The sequence below is a fragment of the Alligator mississippiensis genome, chromosome 2 (genome assembly GCF_030867095.1).
Source record: "Alligator mississippiensis isolate rAllMis1 chromosome 2, rAllMis1, whole genome shotgun sequence".
In the NCBI taxonomy this organism is placed as follows: domain Eukaryota; kingdom Metazoa; phylum Chordata; order Crocodylia; family Alligatoridae; genus Alligator; species Alligator mississippiensis.
Genome location: NC_081825.1, coordinates 786,006 through 802,286, shown reverse-complemented (window position 1 = coordinate 802,286; position 16,281 = coordinate 786,006). Strand labels below are relative to the sequence as shown.

The 16,281-nt window shown below is 65.4% G+C and overlaps 2 protein-coding genes and 3 non-coding genes across 6 annotated transcripts; 1 reads left to right on the top strand and 4 right to left on the bottom strand.

Moving 5' to 3' along the window:
* Nucleotides 1-1,329: 1,329 nt before the first annotated feature.
* IDH3B (isocitrate dehydrogenase (NAD(+)) 3 non-catalytic subunit beta) lies at nt 1,330-8,108 on the top strand. Of its 2 annotated transcripts, none has more exons than XM_059721268.1 (12): nt 1,330-1,400; nt 1,491-1,550; nt 1,666-1,764; nt 1,866-1,986; nt 2,067-2,127; nt 2,239-2,371; nt 2,905-3,038; nt 3,291-3,393; nt 3,960-4,106; nt 4,644-4,738; nt 4,870-4,930; nt 7,916-8,108. In XM_059721268.1, exons 1-12 carry the CDS (start codon nt 1,365-1,367, stop codon nt 7,991-7,993), a joined length of 1,128 nt encoding a protein of 375 aa, XP_059577251.1. In that variant the 5' UTR covers nt 1,330-1,364; the 3' UTR covers nt 7,994-8,108. The 2 variants fall into 2 exon arrangements, with proteins under 2 accessions (XP_059577251.1, XP_059577250.1); XM_059721267.1 differs by lacking the exon at nt 7,916-8,108 and adding an exon at nt 5,427-6,487.
* Nucleotides 8,109-8,514: 406 nt separating this feature from the next.
* Nucleotides 8,515-14,585, bottom strand: NOP56 (NOP56 ribonucleoprotein). The gene is made up of 12 exons (XM_014609478.3): nt 14,496-14,585; nt 14,293-14,382; nt 14,094-14,208; nt 13,056-13,217; nt 12,763-12,961; nt 12,290-12,477; nt 11,535-11,686; nt 11,241-11,341; nt 10,383-10,531; nt 10,067-10,188; nt 9,710-9,871; nt 8,515-9,104 (listed from the first exon to the last, which is right to left on the bottom strand). Exons 1-12 carry the CDS (start codon nt 14,496-14,498, stop codon nt 8,919-8,921), a joined length of 1,629 nt encoding a protein of 542 aa, XP_014464964.3. The 5' UTR covers nt 14,499-14,585; the 3' UTR covers nt 8,515-8,918.
* LOC132248931 (small nucleolar RNA SNORD57) lies at nt 9,954-10,021 on the bottom strand. The gene has a single exon (XR_009460402.1). It is a non-coding gene; the product is annotated as a small nucleolar RNA SNORD57 (small nucleolar RNA).
* On the bottom strand, nt 10,267-10,337 carry LOC132248932 (small nucleolar RNA SNORD56). Its single transcript, XR_009460403.1, has one exon. It is a non-coding gene; the product is annotated as a small nucleolar RNA SNORD56 (small nucleolar RNA).
* Nucleotides 12,555-12,689, bottom strand: LOC132248942 (small nucleolar RNA SNORA51). Its single transcript, XR_009460413.1, has one exon. It is a non-coding gene; the product is annotated as a small nucleolar RNA SNORA51 (small nucleolar RNA).
* Nucleotides 14,586-16,281: the final 1,696 nt, after the last annotated feature.

The window sequence follows — 16,281 nt, the reverse complement described above, 5'->3', positions numbered from 1 at the left end:
CTCTGGGGGGGGTGCTCCACGCAGTGCTGGGCGGGGGGGGGTTTGAGACCCTGGGGTGGGCAGAGGGGCGAAGCAGGGGCAGCCGGAGGCACCCTGCTACCCCCTTGCCACAGGAAGAGCACGGCTGTAGTGGTCGCAGCCTGCGGTGGGGACCCAGTGGGTTATAAAAGAGCAAAGTCATTTATTATAGGCAAGGACAAGGCCAGGAAAACTGCCCCCGTGGGCGACAGGCGCAGGCGGGCGAGGACGAGGCCTCCAGCACGGCCCTGTGCCCGGGAGAGCCGAGGGCCGAGCTGCGCGTGGTGGGGAGGCGCGAGGGACGCGCTGTTTGCTGCCAGCGCGGGTCGCGGCGGGGACCCGCAGTCGTAAGGTAAACGTTAACACGAGGAGGTGTTTAGACCCGGGTAGACCAAGCCTTGGCTGGGATGGTGGAGTCGGGGCCGGTCCTGCTCGGGCAGGGGCAGGGGGCTGCACTCGGTGTGGCTGCCGGGCCTCCCTTCCACCCTCGTCTGAGTGTGAAGTTGTGTCCCCCGGCGTGGCTCCAGCGCGGGGATCGTGGCCCCCAGACGTGGGAGCTGAGTGCTGCGCCAGATGCACCAGGGCCCGGACACGTGCTGGGGGAGCGGGGCATCGGGCCTGCCCGGGCCTCGGGGCTGGAGGCTGCAGGGGCAAGGGCCGGGGGACAGCCCTGCTCCGCCCGCCCGGTCGCGCCGCGGGACACCCCAGATGCGCAACACGGCCCGAGGGCCGGACCCCGTCCACGGCTGCTCGTGTGCTCCGCGGGGTGGGCTGTGCTTCGCTCACACGCTCCCATCGCACTTTCAGTGTGCACAGCACGCAGTACATTGCACACTTTATACAACGCACACTACAATGCACAGTACATTGCACACTTTAGACAAGGAAGAGCACGCAGCAACTGCTGCAGCGCCCTTAGCCTGACGAAGAGTTTTTGAACCCGAAAGCTTGCTCAATAACTATTCTCCAACCATTTGGGTTGGTCTAATACAAGATATCAAATTCACCCAAGGAACCTTGTCTGCCTGTGTCCTTAGACCAACACGGCTACAACCTACACCCCCGCACACTGTATACATTGCACACCACATTGCACACTGTATACATTGCACACTGCCCTGTAACCGGCACACGCGCGGGGCGGGGCTGCTGGAGGCGCGCTCCAGAGAGACAGCGACCCTTTAGGGGAGGGGGCGGGGCCTGCAGGTGGGCGGGGTCCCGCTCCTCCTGGAGGGGCCGTGGCGTACTTCCGGGACGACGGAGCAAGGGGCCTGGAGAGGCGGGGGCGGGGCCATGACGTATTTCCGCGGCGACGGGCCGGCCGCATAGCTTAGTGGGATCGCAAGATGGCGGCACTCAGCTGTGCGCGGGCGGCAGCGGCGGTGAGGGGGTCGGGTCGGGTTGGGCTGGGGGGGGCCAGGGGCGGGGCGGGGCGGGGGCTCGGGCCCCTCTGAGCCCGCGTGTCCCCGCAGGCCGCGCTGCGCCGCCCGCTGCTCCGCGGTCTCCGCGCCTCGGCCGCGCCGCCGCACAAGGTGAGCGGGGCGCGGGGTCACATCCGGCCCGCGCAGGCGGGGAGGGGGCGCGTCCGGTCCCTCCCCCCCCCCGCGGCCGCCGGGCCCGCGCTGAGGCTGCGCCGCTGCCCCGCAGGCGGAGAGCGCGCGGGCCGAGGGCGTCTTCCAGGTGACGATGCTGCCGGGGGACGGCGTCGGCCCGGAGCTCATGCACGCCGTCAAGGAGGTGTTCAAGGTACGGGGGGGGCGGGGCGGGGCGGGGCGGGGGGGCCGTGTGGGGGCGGGCGGCCGAGGTCCCTGACCCCCCCCACCCGCCCGCCCGCCCCTCCCGGCCAGGCCGCCAGCGTGCCCGTGGTGTTTGACGAGCTCCACCTGAGCGAGGTGCAGAACACGGCGTCGGAGGAGAAGCTGGACACGGTGGTGAACTCCATGAAGGAGAGCAAGGTGGCCATCATAGGTACGGCCCCGCGTCTCCCGGCCCCTCCGCCCGGCCCGCTCCTGCGCCGCCCCAGCTCACCCGCCGCTTCCGCCCCGCAGGGAAGATCCACACGCCCATGGAGTACAAGGGAGACCTGGCGTCCTACGACATGCGGCTCAGGTTGGTGGCGGCTCCGCGCCCGCGTGTGCCGCAGAGCCCGGCCTGGCGGGGGAGGTTTGGGGGGGGGGCCCTGCCCCCGGCCCCAGCCAGTGACCCGCGCCCGCCCGCCAGGCGCAAGCTGGACTTGTTCGCCAACGTGGTGCACGTGAAGAGCCTGCCCGGGTACAAAACGCGGCACAACAACCTGGACCTGGTGATCATCCGGGAGCAGACGGAGGGCGAGTACAGCTCCCTGGAGCACGAGGTGGGCGGAGGGGCACTGTCCTTCGTGTGTCACACGCGTGACCTTGTCCTCGCGGGGCTGGGCCCAGGCGGATAGGGGACCGCAGGGACGCGAGGCAAGATGCCCTGCCCCACGAGTGGGGGACGGGGATCGCCCCCCAGGCTCCTTTGGGGTCGGAGCCCTGCGGGGTTGGCAGCGTGCTGAGGAGCAGCGTCCCTGACTGATCCGAGCGCGTCGGGTAGAAGCGTTTGCACGTCTCGAGTCCCAGGGTGTCGCTAGGAGAGACGGGAGATCTCCGGGCCAAGGAGGTTTTGGGCTAGCGTGTCCCACAACGGAAGGCGGGAGCCCCCCACCCCTCCCCCAGCACAGCGCTGAATGCAAGAGAAGCCCCAGGCTTGTGGCTGCCTCTGCTGGGAGCTGCTGCTGCCCCAGCTGGGCAAGGAGAGGCCCCAGGGGGAGCAAAGCTCGGACAGCGGTCCAAGACGGTCTGCCCTGGCGGGGGCGGGTGGCTGTCAGGTGTGCTACGCGCTGCAGCCCTGCCGCTTCCTGCCCAGAGCGCCAAGGGCGTCATTGAGTGCTTGAAGATCATCACGCGGGCCAAGTCTCAGCGCATCGCCAAGTTCGCCTTCGACTACGCCACCAAGCTGGGGCGCACCAAGGTCACGGCTGTGCACAAGGCCAACATCATGTGAGTGGGGCGGGGTGGGGGAATGGGCGCAGGGGCTCTCACTGATTGCAGAGGGGCCTGACTAGCAGCCCGTCACGGTGCCACTCGCTCTCCCTGCTGGAGGGCAAAAGTTCCTGTGCTTGGACCCGCTGGGGTTAGTACCCAGGACCAGCTTCACCCGTGGTACCCAGTACCCTGCGGACGAGCCCTGCAGGCATGGTCTCTGGCTTGTGCACCTGTGGGAGCCAGCCCTGTCTGTGCCCGCTCCTGCAGGAAGCTGGGGGACGGGCTCTTCCTGCAGTGCTGCGAGGAGGTGTCCAAGCTCTACACCAAGATCAAGTTCGACACCATGATCATTGACAACTGCTGCATGCAGGTGAGAGCCGCCGCCTCCCCCAGCAAACCCTGTGCAGCCCCGCGCAGAAGCTGGACACGAGGAAGCAGACATTAGGGTCCAGTGCAACACTGGGTGCTCATGGCCAAGCCACAGGTGCTCGTGTGAACAGGCCTTTCTGCAGTCCTGGCTTGCAGGTCTCTCCCAGCCCTGCCACTGCTTGCAGCCCCCGTGGGCGGGTGGGAGAGGAGCGGTGGCTCCAGGCTGCTGGATCTCGGTGGCAGATCTGCCCAGGGACGCTTGGTCACAGGGTCTGTTTGTGGCACTTCTTCAGAAGCCACCCCTTTGCCTTCATGCCAGGACTCGTCTGGCGGTTGTCAGTGCCCTGGGCTGGCCTGGCCCTGCCTGTGGGGCTGCCTGAGCCCGGAGCTCCCCGCGCAGGCACTAATCTGTCTGGGAGCACTGGGCTCCATCGCCGGGCCTGCTCTGGCTCCCCTTCCCCATGGCGAACTTTGCAAGCAGGGTGGGGATGGTGCGTTCTGTCCCGGGGGATCACAGGCATGGGCGTGCCATGCGTGCAAGGCCTGAGCTGGTCTGCTCCCCTGCAGCTAGTGCAGAACCCCTACCAGTTCGATGTCCTGGTGATGCCCAACCTGTACGGGAACATCATTGACAACCTGGCGGCCGGCTTGGTGGGCGGTGCTGGCGTGGTGCCCGGCGAGAGCTACAGCGCCGAGTATGCCGTGTTCGAGATGGTGAGGGCTGCTGCACCGGGGCTCCCCTCCCTACTGCTGCCCCTGTGACCAAATGCACCAGTACAGGAAGGGAGGCAGCTGGGCAGGTGGCAGGATTGCTGAGAAGCATCCAGGGTTCTCGCAGGGCATCAGCTTGAGGAGAATAGGGGCTCTCTGTTTTAAGGGTGTGGAGAAATGGGCAGGGGCCAGAGGTGGGGGAGAAATGACAGAGTGGGGCAGACATGTCCAGTGTGGAGCAAAATTGACTGGACCTGGGGGTGGTTGTTGTAAGCAGCTGATTTCAGATACTTGAGAGGCTGCCAGAAAAGCAGAACGGCTGCTCTTGGCTGCGGGGGGCAGGGCACCGTTGCCTGGCAGAATCTGGGTCTCGGGGGCAGTTTCTTTCCCTAGAGACTTCCAAGCAGAGCTGGGTCTGCTTTGGGTTGAGGGGGCATAGGAGTCGCATCCTGCATCCACGTGGGCTGGACCCCCTCTCATGCTTAGTGCAGCTGTGGCCCCTGGCCTGGGCACAGCACCTAATGCGGGCTGTCTCTGCAGGGCGCCCGCCACCCCTTCGCACAGGCAGTGGGCAGGAACATCGCCAACCCCACCGCCATGCTGCTCTCTGCTGCCAACATGCTGCGCCATCTGAAGTAAGGGCTGCATCTGGGCATGGGGGGCAACCTGGGGGTGTCAGGCCTGTTCGGGTGGGTGCTGAGGGGGGGCGGTGCTGGGGCACAGCCATGTGGGGGAGCTTGAGCGCATCTGGTTTCCTCCCCACCAGCCTGGAGTTTCACGCTAACATCATCTCGGATGCTGTGAAGAAGGTGATCAAGGTCGGCAAGGTGAGTGCCAGACTGCCATGGCTCCTTCCTGCTTCTCTGCTGCCACCCTCGCCTGGTGCTCGGAGACTTTCTGGGTCCCCTCAGGGTGCAGCTGGCGTGGTCTGCTCAGGGCCGCAGTCATGGCAGCTGTGTCCGGGCCAGGGTCCACCTGCCTGGCTGGACCCTGGACCAGGCTCTGCTTTAGTGGGACGCTTGGCCTGGCTGCGCAGAGCCGGAGTTGTGCCCGTCTGGGGTGGCTCCTGTTCCAGCCCGCCACAGGGAAATTGGAGGGGCACCGCCCCCATCCCCATGCCTGTGTGAACGCCTGGTTCCCTCAGCCCGGCTCTGCCTCGTGTCTGCTGCACGACTCCAGCCTCTCCTCTCCTGGCAGGGCAGTGCACCAGGGATCTGCTTTGCTGCCAGTCCTGTGCTCTCCTCTGCTTTCCTGTCCTCGCCCACTGGCCTCGGTACCCCCACTCACGCCCCCATTCTCTCCTCTCTGCCCCTCCCCTTCCAGGTCCGGACCCGGGACATGGGCGGTTACTCCACCACCTCGGACTTCATCAAGTCTGTGATTGACAACCTGCACCCCCACTACGGGCTCTAGGCCCCCTGGCCGCGCCCAGCCCCGGGACTGCGTGTGTGCACCAGCACCTCTAGCTTCCAGACCCAGTGGACCTCTCACCCTGGCCCCTGCCCCGGTGCCCTGATGTTTGTCACCCGCTCTGTGGCTGCCGGGGCTAACCTGTTCTCCAAGCAGTCCCCTGGGTGGGCTTATCCCCACCAGTACCCCACGACTCCCACCTCCTTGGCATCCAGCTGGTGCCTGTTCCAAAACCCTGAGGCCTGCTGAGCCCAGGCCAGGGGACTGTGGCCTCACCTGGATGCAGGGTGTGGAGCCCCTGCATCGCTCTGGGCTGGACCGCTGATAGCGGAGCACTCCCCCTGCTCTGTGGGGCCCAGGTTGTAGTTGGAGCTTAAGTGGGGTCCAAAAAGCAAGTGAGCCATTCCAGGGGGTGGTGGGGGCAGGCTGCCAGAGTCCCAGCTTGGGGGGTCTATAGCTTCCACAGGTCCCAGACTCCAACACAGCCACACTCCAGCCTCAGCACAGCAGGGGCAGGGCAGGGCTCTCCATGCAGCCTGCACCCCCCCCCTGCAGAACAGCACGGAGCAGCAGTAGGGCTGTGACTGGTCTCTCCAGAGCTGGGTCCGGCCTTCATTCCCCGTGCCGGTGGCCCCTGTTACCTGGCCCTGGGGACTAGGCACTTGTGACAGCACAGCCAAGCCCCCCTCACTCCTCAAGGCCCCGGGACACGAGGCGTGTGTCCCTGCACCAAAACTGCAGCAGGGACAGGTCCTGTGCTTCTGGGCCCGTGTAAAGGGACCAGGCTGCTATGTATGGGCAGGAGCCAGTTCAGGCCCCCTCTGGACCCTGCTCTGCACCTGGGCTGGGCAAGGGGCCCAGGCTCACTATGCTCCTTCCCAGGGGCTGGTAGCAGGCAGCTCAGAGGCAGGTCTGTCCCCTATTTATGAGAGTGCTTTGTACTGTGATCATGAATAAAGATGCCTACACAGTCAGATGGATTGCAAATTGGCTGAAGGGTCGTACTCAGAGGGTGGTGGTGGACGGGTCATTTTCGACGTGGATAGTGGGGTCCCCCAGGGCTCAGTCCTTGGGCCTGCACTGTTCAGTGTCTCTATTAGTGACTTGGATGACGGGGTAAAAAGCAACCTGTTTAAATTTGCTGATGATACTGAGATTTGGGGTGAGGTGGGCACTATAGTGGGGAAGGGCAGATTACAGCAGGACCTGGACAGGTTACAGGGGTGGGCTAATGAAAATATGATGGGTTTCAATACAGACAAGTGCAGGGTGCTGCACTTGGGCAGTAGAAACCAGCAGCACACTTAAAAGCTGGGAAACTCTCTTTTCGAGAGCATGGAGGCAGAAACAGATCTTGGAGTCAGTACTGACTCCAAGGTGAACATGGGCCGACAATGCGAGGTCACGGTCAGGAAGGCCAACGGCACCTTGTCGTGCATCCGCAGGTGCATCTCAAGCAGGTCCAAGGAGGTGATCCTCCCCCTTATGCGATGCTGGTCAGGCCGCAGCTGGAGCACTGCGTCCAGTTCTGGGCGCCGCACTTCAGGGGGGGATGTGGACAGCATGGAGAGGGTCCAGAAGAGGCCACCCATATGATCTGGGGGTAGCAGGTCAGGCCCTATGAGGAGAGGCGACGGGACCTGAACCTGTTCAGCCTCCACAAGAGAAGGCTGAGGGGGGACCTGGTGGCCATCTAACGGGAGAGACCCTGTTCCCCCAAGCGCCCCCCAGGGTAACAAGGAATAATGGCCACACACTCTTAGAGAGCAGGTTTAGATTAGATATCTGTAGGAACTATTTCACTGTCAGGGCAGCTAGGATCTGGAACCAACTTCCAAGGGAAGTGGTGCTGGCTCGTACCCTGGGGGTCTTTAAGAGGAGGCTTGATGTCTACCTGCCTGGGGTCATTTGAGCCCAGTTTCTCTCCTGCCCAGACAGGGGGTCGGACTTGATGATCTACAAGTTCCCTTCCAACCCGACTTCTATCTGTCCTGGCTGCAGATCCCCTTGCCCCGGTTTCCCCTCCCATCCCTTTGGGGCAGGGAGCTGGGCAAGCCCCTGCTATAGAGCATGGTGCTGGAGAAGAAGGGAGCTTAGAAGCAGATGTGCAGTGGGGTGGTAGGTTAGAGAGGGACTGTGGCAGCAGGCAGGGCCTAGTGCCCTGTGGCTCAGCTCACTAGGCGCCTTCAGAGCCCCTGACTCGAGTCATGGGCCTGGGCCTCACCCAGCCTGGCCTGACCTCCATCAATCACATCCACCCTTGCCCGAGGACAGCTCCCTGCGCCACCAGCACATGGGTGCATCAGGCGTGCGGTACCCAGCAGACAGCCAGAGCACAGGGAGCAGAGGCCACACCCAGCCACCACCCTGGGCCTGTTAACACTGCTGCCCTCTCTCCACAGGTGCGCACAGCGGACATGGGTGGCTACGCCACGTCCCTGGAGTTCACACGTGCCGTCATCGCAGCCCTGGAGGAGTAGCCACCTGCGCCCAGCGCCCCCACACTGCTTCGCTACCCTGCTTGCTGGTCCCCCAGCCCAGGCCCTTCCCTGCAGCCCACAATAAAGCAGCCGACCGGCCCCTGGTGGGCACCTCCCTTGGCTGCCAGCCCATTTTTGGGGCTAGAGAGCTGATGGGGAAAGGGCTGGGAGGCTTTGAGGTGCAGACCCCATGTAACAGAGCATGAAAGGGAGGTACACCCCAAGCTCTAGGAGATGCTACCCTCCCCATGTTTCACCCCCTTTGCCCCTGCCCAGCATCAGTTCCTCCCCTGGCAGACTCCATTCCAGGTGGGTGACTGGGGCAGGGGCTGAACTGTCCCTATGCCCCAGCACCCAGGCAATGATGCACCTCCAACATGCAGACCACCAAATAAAGCCTGTGGCCAAGGGGCCCAACCCTGCGCAGCTGCACCAGCCCTGGACTCTGGGAACTGCCCCTCTCCACAGAGCTGCTGGGCACAGAGGCTCCAGGCAGCAGCAAAACTTGGGACAGTGCAGGCTGGAAACAGCATCAACCTTTATTGAGGACGCATCAGTCTCACACAAGGCAGGCGGCTATGCAGCCAAGCTGCAGCCCCAGAGCAGGACGGGCAAGTGGGCAGCAGCTGTGCCAAGTGCAGCAGTATCAGGAGCAGGCGAAGCCCCAGGACAGCCCAGTCCAAGACCCAAGTGGCACGTGGCACGAGCTGTGGCCCTGCTGGGCCCAGCCGGACTCTGCGACCGTCTCTGCAGGAGACGCCCTCAGCACCAACTCACCTGAGCCGCCAGGGCCGAGCACGCCTCCATGCAGGCTGCCCGGGCCAGGCCGGGCTACATTCACAGGCAGGCGGCTGCCTAGAAACGCGGGACAGACACGGCAGCTGCCAGGGCCCTCAGTCCTCCTGGGCCCCCCCAGCCCCCGCCCTCAGTCCTCGTCTTCATCCTGAGCTGCCTTCTTCTTCTTCTTTTTCTTCTTGTCCGAGGCAACAGGCTCATCTATGGCCGCCTTGTGCTTCTTGCGGGGTAAGGCCTCGGCCTCCAGCCCGTTCTCCTCGAGCTCTGGCGTCGCCTCCCTCTTTCTCTTCTTCTTCTTGAGCTCCGTCTTCAGCTCCTGAGGGGGAAGCATGGGGGGCGGGGGGCGGTAGCTTGGGGTCTACAGCAGCCAGGGACAGGCTGGGTGAAGCCTGCACCTAGCTGAGAAAGCCAGCTCCAGGGTAGGAGAAAGAATCCACCAAGGATGAAGCAGGAGCTGAGATCCCAGCCAGGGGCGACATGGGATGGGCTGAGCTGAGCACACCCACATGGCCCAGGCCCTAGGGCTGCTGGTGCTGGCCCATGCCCCAAGCCTGTGGGCACTGTCCCTCCCTGTGCTGCCAGGGACCCAGCCAGGCCTGGGCCGGTGCTGCCCCTGGAAGCCAGAGCCCGCGCCCCTGGGAATTGCTGCACTAGGGTCGTCTTCCTGCTCTGTGGTAGAGGTACGACCGGTGGTACACACAGTCAGTACTGTGCGTCAACAGATTTATTGCAATTAGGACAAAAATCTGCTGGTGGCACTTAAGGTTGTATCGTTTTAAATTGGTGGTGTGCACTCTCTGAGTTTGGGAGCCGCTGCCCTAGAGCAAGGCGGGGATCAGCTCCACAGGGAGGGACGGAGCCGACGGCCCCAGGATGAGCAGGACCGTGCACCCCACGGAAGCGACGGCCCCAGCCCCTCACCTCGGTTTCCGTTGTCATATCCAGCAGCGAGTTCTCCTCCTCCTCCTCGGCCGCGGCAGCTGCCAGCGCCTCCAGCTGCCTCTTCTCCCGCTGCTTCCTCTTCTTCGCCTTCTTCTTTTCCTTCTCCTGCCGCTTCTTCAGCTCAGCCACCACCTCCGTGGCCTGAGGGGAGAGCAACGTGTGCTGTCGGCTCCTACCCCGCAGCCAGCGAGCACCCGGCTCCCCTGCCTCTTGCCCCAGGGTCGGATCAGCCTCATTAAATCAGTCTTGGCCTCCACCAGCAGGTCAGGCTGTGATTTCACATCACATCCGACCCCCAGCCATGCTGCCGCTTCCCAACCCCCCCACCCCGCTCACCTCCGCCACCGCCTCCTTCATGACCTCCAGGTTCTTGCGCGGCGGCTCGCCCGTCTCGTAGAAGGCCAGGCGCTCCTCCACCTGCTCTCGCAGCTTGTCACCGAAGACGCTGGTGGGCACCTCTGCAGAGAGGCAGTGTAAGCACGTGGCCAGGCCCCCGCCCAGAGCCGTCCCTTGCCCCCACCCTGCCCCAGCCGGCTCTGCTCAGAAGTCGCGTGTCACCATTCACTGCGTGAAATGCTGTTGACGAAAAATGTTCCCATCACAGCAGAGCTGCTGGGGCCAGCGCCAGCCCCCCAGAGCCCCTGGCCCGTACCGGAGAAGCAGTCGATGCGGGAGGCGATGGTGCATTTGTTGGCCAAGTAGCGGGAAATGCGCCCCTTGTTGCGGGCAGCAGCGCGGCCAATGAAGGTGGAGTGGAAGATGAGCCCGTACTTGGGGGTGTTCCCGCGCGTCTTCAGGGCCCTGCAACAGGGCAAGAGGGAGGTGATGGAGCAGCCTCTAGGCAGGGCACTGCCGGGCTGGGTGGTGCAACACATGGGTGAAGCAGGAACTCATCTGCCCATGTGGGACAGGGTCTCTGCAGGGCAACGGGACCCCAGCCCCACTTGGGATCCTTAAGAGGCGGGGCTGGCAGGGACCAGCATGGTCGCATCCAGTCCCAGTCCGGCTGAACCAGGATCAGCTGTGTGCAAACCAGGCCAGACAAACCCTGTGTCCAACACAACACAGCCCCAGGTGTTGCCCTCGCCCCGGGGAAGGCAGGGGGCTGCAGATGCCAACGTCCTGCTGCTGCCAGAGGAGGACCGGGGGTGGTCACGGACGCTGCAGAGAGCCCAAGCTGAGGCTGTGCCCCGCTGCAGAGGAAGGCAAACACCTTGAACCCTCCAGCGATGTAGGCATCCAGACGCGAGCCACAGCCCAGTGGCAGTGCCCAGACTCGTGCTGCCAGCTCCACTCCCCCCACCCCAAGCTGAGGCACATCTAACCTTCCACATGCGCCCAGGGCCCAGCGAGAGGGTCCCACGAGCTCAGCGCGACAGGGGGAACCCAGGGGGGGGTCGCTCAGAGGCTGGGGCTGGCATATCATTCGCACCAGCAGGCAGAGCCAGCCAGCGCGTCAAGCCCAGCGGCCCAGCAGCCGGCCATCACCACGACCCCACTGTGGCGGTACCTGAACAGGGCCTTCTCTGCCCCCAAGATCTGCACCGTCGAGGCCGGGTACTTGGCCAGGTTTGTCAGGCTGCCAGCATGCGAGATGAGGCGGGCGCCCACCTGCGGGGGAGAAGACGGAAGGTCACACGTGTTGCCGGGAGCGGGGATGTGAGCAGGCCCCGGGAGCCAGGACACAGATCAGCAGTGATGGGTTCTCAGCAGAGAGCTCAGTGGATTGACAGATTCTCACTACAACATCATCTCTGTGGCCTGGCAGCGCCCGGTCCCGCTCCTCGCCCCGTCCCCTGCTCACCACTTCGCCGATGAGGGCCGAGAGGCTGGGGGCCACCTGGCCCATCTTGGAGCGCAGGTACTCCTGCAGCCCCTTGCGGTACTCGGACAGCGAGATGACACGGCCGGAGAAGCTCTCGATGTTGATGAGGTCAATGGGGGAGATGTCCATACCTGCGGGGAGGCAGGGGCTGTCAGTGCGCTGCCCAACCCCCATGGGCCAGGACACCCCCTGCCCCTCCCTACAGGGGTTGGGGGAAATCTCCCAGCAGCCCCTGGTTAAACATGTGTTGGGGGGCTTTAATCCTCCCCCAGGGGCACTGGTGCTGCTGCAGCCCCAGCTGGGGCTGGGCTGTGCCCATGCTCCTGCTGCACCGACCCCACAGGGTCCTGGCTGGAAGGTCTCGCCCCCGCGCTAAGGCTCAACCCTGTGCTGCACTGGGGCAGGAAGGGATTGCCCCCCTGCTCAGACTGGTCTGGACTGGGGGGTTTCCCCTTCCTCTGCAGCACCCATGACCCCTCCTGCCTGCAGCAGGATGTTGGTGGCTGCAGCCCCCTGCTTTCCTGGGTGCAGAGGCGGGGGCGATGCCTGGGGCTGTGTCAGGGGTGACTATCACGTGGCTCCAAGATCGGACATGGGGTTTGTCTGGGCCAGTTTGGACAGGGCTGATCCTGCCTCCAGCAAGGCTGGGGGCGGACATAAGTTTATGCCCCGATCCAGAAGGCACTAACTAGGTGTGAGGCCGGATCCCCTCCCCCAGCAGCTCCGGTGCTCACCCATGGAAGAGCGGGAAGCGTCCAGGATGGCCTGGGCCTTGGCGCTGTCCATGACTATTTCCTCCAGCCCCGGCAGGCTCTCCTCGGCCAGCTCCTTGCGGTTGCCGATGCGCTTGGCCAGGCGGCAGTACATGTAGTTGTCGCTCACGATCTTGATCAGCTCGGGGAAGTGATACCCGTACCACTCCCTGGGCAGGAGGAGGGGGTGTCAGACACCCGCTGCAGGCACCCTGGCACCGGCAAGCAGAGCCCTGCCCCACGCCGGCAGTGTCGCCTTGGTCACAATACAGCCGGGTCACAGCCTCCCTGGCTGTGGTGTAGGAAGGACGGATGCTGTACCTCCCTCTTCTGTACAGGCAGCGCTAGGAGCCGCGCTGGCTGCGGTAAGCATCGGGAGGGCTGGGCAGGCACTTCCCTGCCTCCGGAGACCACGTGGCAGAGACACCCCCACCCCCAGCTGGCGCGGCGCCCACCTGACGCGCATGGAGAAGGTGTTGATGTCTTTGTCCAGCTGGTCCAGGAGGCTGATGGACTGGATGATCATGTTGTCCACACGGTTGACGTTGAACTTGACCTTGGCCCGGGAGTAGCTGTGGCCCAGGCCCAGCTGCGCTTTGGAGGCCGACTGGGCCGTGAGCCCCTTCACCAGGGTGTGGAAATGCAGCCGGATCCCTGCGGGCCGGGGGGAGGCTCAGGCTCTGCTCGTGGAGCCGTCGCCTCCTGCCCCGCGGGGACCCCCCTGCCCGCCCGCCCGCGCCCACCTCACCTCGCATGATCTCGGCCACGACCCCTCCCGTCTGGCAGGTGTAGCCCAGCTCCTCCTGGATGGCTGCCCCGATCTTGGCATCGCTGACCCCCAGCAGCGCCTTCTTCTTCTTGGCCGGCATGTGCGTCTCCAGCAGCAGCCGCAGGTCTTCATGGAGGATGCCTGCGCCGACGGGCAGAGGCTGGGTCAGGGCTGCGGGGCCAGGCCTGCGCTTTGTTCCCTTCCCCGCTGTGGGGAACGCCTAGAGCGGCGCTGCCGCTGCTACGGGGCCCAGCGAGACCCCCGGGGCGGGCAGGCTCGGCCGCCCAGCTCCGAGCCCCTGGCTCGACCCCACGCAGCAGAGGCCCGAGCACGAGACTCGGGCCAGGCAGCCTCAACACCTCGCCGTCACGGGGCTTGAACCGCGGAGGGACTTATTTTGGCTGACTGGCCCCAAAACCAGAGCGCTGCCGATGTGCGCTACCCCCGCCAACCGCTCTGCTTTCCGCTCCCCTGCCCCCGCCGACCGCTCTGCTTTCCGCTCCCCTGCCCCCGCCGACCGCTCTGCTTTCCGCTCCCCTGCCCCCGCCGACCGCTCTGCTTTCCGCTCCCCTGCCCCCGCCGACCGCTCTGCTTTCCGCTCCCCTGCCCCCGCCGACCGCTCTGCTTTCCGCTCCCCTGCCCCCGCCGACCGCTCTGCTTTCCGCTCCCCTGCCCCATCTCCGTTTCCGTGAGAGACGGGAGCGACAGCTGGGCCGGGCTGGTCGGACCCGCGGCCCCCCCCCCGGCACAGCCCCGTCTCCCGCAGCAGGCGAGGAAGGACCTCAAACCGGGCCTCCAGAGCGGAGGTGCTCGAGCCCAGGTCCTCGAGGGCCCCCCCAGGAGCCTGTGAGCGCAATGTGGGGGGGGCGACACCCGCCGGCTCTCCGAGGGCCCCATCCCGACCCGGGCAGCCGGGGCCGAGGGGGGCAGGGCCGGCCCCGGGCCCGATCCTGGCGTGGGGGGTCGGATCCAGCCCTGCCCACGTGGCGTAACGGCGGAGGAGCCGCCCGGCCCCACCTTCGGAGACGGCGTTGACGTTGTCCAGGGCGCTCTGCGCCGACTTGAAGGGCGCGAAGGCGGCGAGGCGCACCAGGCTGTGGAACTTGCCGACGTTGAGCACGCTCTGCTCCACCTGGGGGCAGACCACACCGGGCTGGGCAGGATGCGGCCCCCGGCTCCCGCGCCCCGGGGTCCCCCCTCCCGGCCCCCCCGGTACCTGGGGCAGCAGCAGCGCGACCTCCTCCACCTCCTTGAGCGCGAAGAGCGCGTAGCCGGCCGCGTGCTCGAACAGCACGTGCAGCAGCACCTGCGGGCAGGGGGCGTGGGGCAGGGGTCAGGGGGCGCGGGGGTCACCGGGACCCCCCCCCGGCCAGGCCAGGCGCCCTGGGGGGTTGGGGAGAGGGGGAAGGCCGCACATACCATCCTGCCTCGCCCACCGTCACCGCACGACTGAGCGCGGCGCCGACCGGAAGCCGAGACAACCCAGCCGGAAACCAGTTGGCAAGCCAATGAGAGGACGGGAGGAGCCCTCGGAACCTGCCCTTCCCACTCCGCTGGCCAATGGGAGCGCGAGCCCCGAGAGCAACCAATGGTAGAGCGAAAGGTGGGAAAGCCCGCCCTTCCGCGCCCGCGGCCAATAGGGCGGCGAGGTAGTGGTTCCGGTCGCGCGTGGCACCAATGGGAGGGGCTGAAGGGGGGATTCTGAGCCCGCCCCCAGGACGGAGCCTTTTGGCGCCGGAGCGCGGGGTCTCCCGGGGGCCGCGCAGGGGCGCACGTGGCCGGGAAGGGGGAGTGCCGCCACCGGGGGGGCCGGGCGGGGCTGGACGGGCACGGGGGTGGGGGGGCGATGGCCCGGGTGCGGCGGTGCCCGTGCTGGCGTCCCAGGCTCGGGGCTGTGCTGGCTGCCCCCTCCTCCGCTTTCTGCGCCACGTGGGGGGGTCAGGGCGCTGGTGCTGCTGCAGCCCCGGCTGGGCTGGGCTGTGCCCCTGCTCCTGCTGCACCGACCCCGCGGGGTCCTGGTGGAGGGTCTGGCCCCCGCGCTCAGGCTCAGCCCCGCGCTGCACTGGGGCAGGGAGGGATTGCCCCCTGCTCAGACTGGTGCAGACTGGGGGGTTTCCCCTCCCTCTGCAGGGGGGCACGGCCTGGGGTTCCTGTAGTGTCCATGACCCCCCAGCGGCAGCACGCCCCCCCGTATCCCCAGGCCAGGGCCAGGGGCTGTCTTATCGGACACGGGGTTTGTCTGGTCTGGACGGGGCCAATCCCACCTCAGGCTGGGCTGCCTGGATGTGCCAGCCTGAGGGAAATCTGGAACCAACTTCCCAGCAAATGTGAGATTTGCTGATGACGCGAAGGTGTGGGGCGAGGTGGACACACCTGAAGGGAGAGAGGCTGCAACGAGATTTAGACAGACTACACAAGTGGGCAGACGAGAATAGGATGGGGTTCAGCGCAGACAAATGCAGGGTGCTGCACTGGGGAGCAGGACTCCACAGCACACATACAGGCTGCGGAGTTCCCTTCTTGAGAGCACAGAGGCGGAAAGGGATCTCGGAGTCATTATTGACTCCAAGATGAACATGAGCCGCCAATGCCAGACCGCAGTCAGCAAAGCCAGCCAGACCTTGTCATGCATCCAAAGGTGCATCTCGAGCAGGGCCAAGGAGGTGATCCTCCCCCTTTATGCAACATTGGTCAGGCCGCAGGTGGAGTACTGCGTCCAGTTCTGGGCGCCGCACTTCAGGAGGGATGTGGCCAGCATGGAGAGGGTCCAGAGGAGGCCACCCGCATGGTCAGGGGGCAGCAGGACGGGCCCTACGAGGAGAGACAGAGGGACCTGAGCCTGTTCAGCCTCCACAAGAGAAGGCTGAGGGGAGACCTGGTGGCTGCTACAAGCTCATCAGGGGGGATCAACAGCAAATAGGCAGAGCCCTTTTCTCCCCAGCACCACCTGGGGTGACGAGGAACAACGGTCATAAGCTGATGGAGAACAGGTTTATGTTAGAGATCAGAAGGCAATATTTTACAGTTAGGGTGGCCAAAATCTGGAACCAGCTTCCCAGGGAAGTGGTCCTCGCCCCTACCGTGGGCAAATTCAGGAGGAGGTTGGACGATCACCTGTCTGGGGTCTTGTGAACCAGCATCCATTCCTGCCTGTGGCAGGGGGTCAGGCTACATGACCTGTTCAGGTCCCTCCTGACCCGAGCTA

Excerpts from the sequence above, each read along its gene's own strand:
- IDH3B (XM_059721267.1), top strand. The coding sequence starts at position 1,365 with ATGGCGGCACTCAGCTGTGCGCGGGCGGCAGCGGCG. Across the intron at positions 1,401-1,490 it reads GTGCGCGGGCGGCAGCGGCG|GCCGCGCTGCGCCGCCCGCT; the intron begins GTGAGGGGGTCG and ends GTGTCCCCGCAG. Across the intron at positions 4,931-5,426 it reads AGGTGATCAAGGTCGGCAAG|GTCCGGACCCGGGACATGGG; the intron begins GTGAGTGCCAGA and ends CTCCCCTTCCAG.
- NOP56 (XM_014609478.3), bottom strand. Across the intron at positions 14,209-14,292 it reads TCGCGCTGCTGCTGCCCCAG|GTGGAGCAGAGCGTGCTCAA; the intron begins GTACCGGGGGGG and ends GTCTGCCCCCAG. Across the intron at positions 12,478-12,762 it reads ACCTTCTCCATGCGCGTCAG|GGAGTGGTACGGGTATCACT; the intron begins GTGGGCGCCGCG and ends CCTCCTGCCCAG.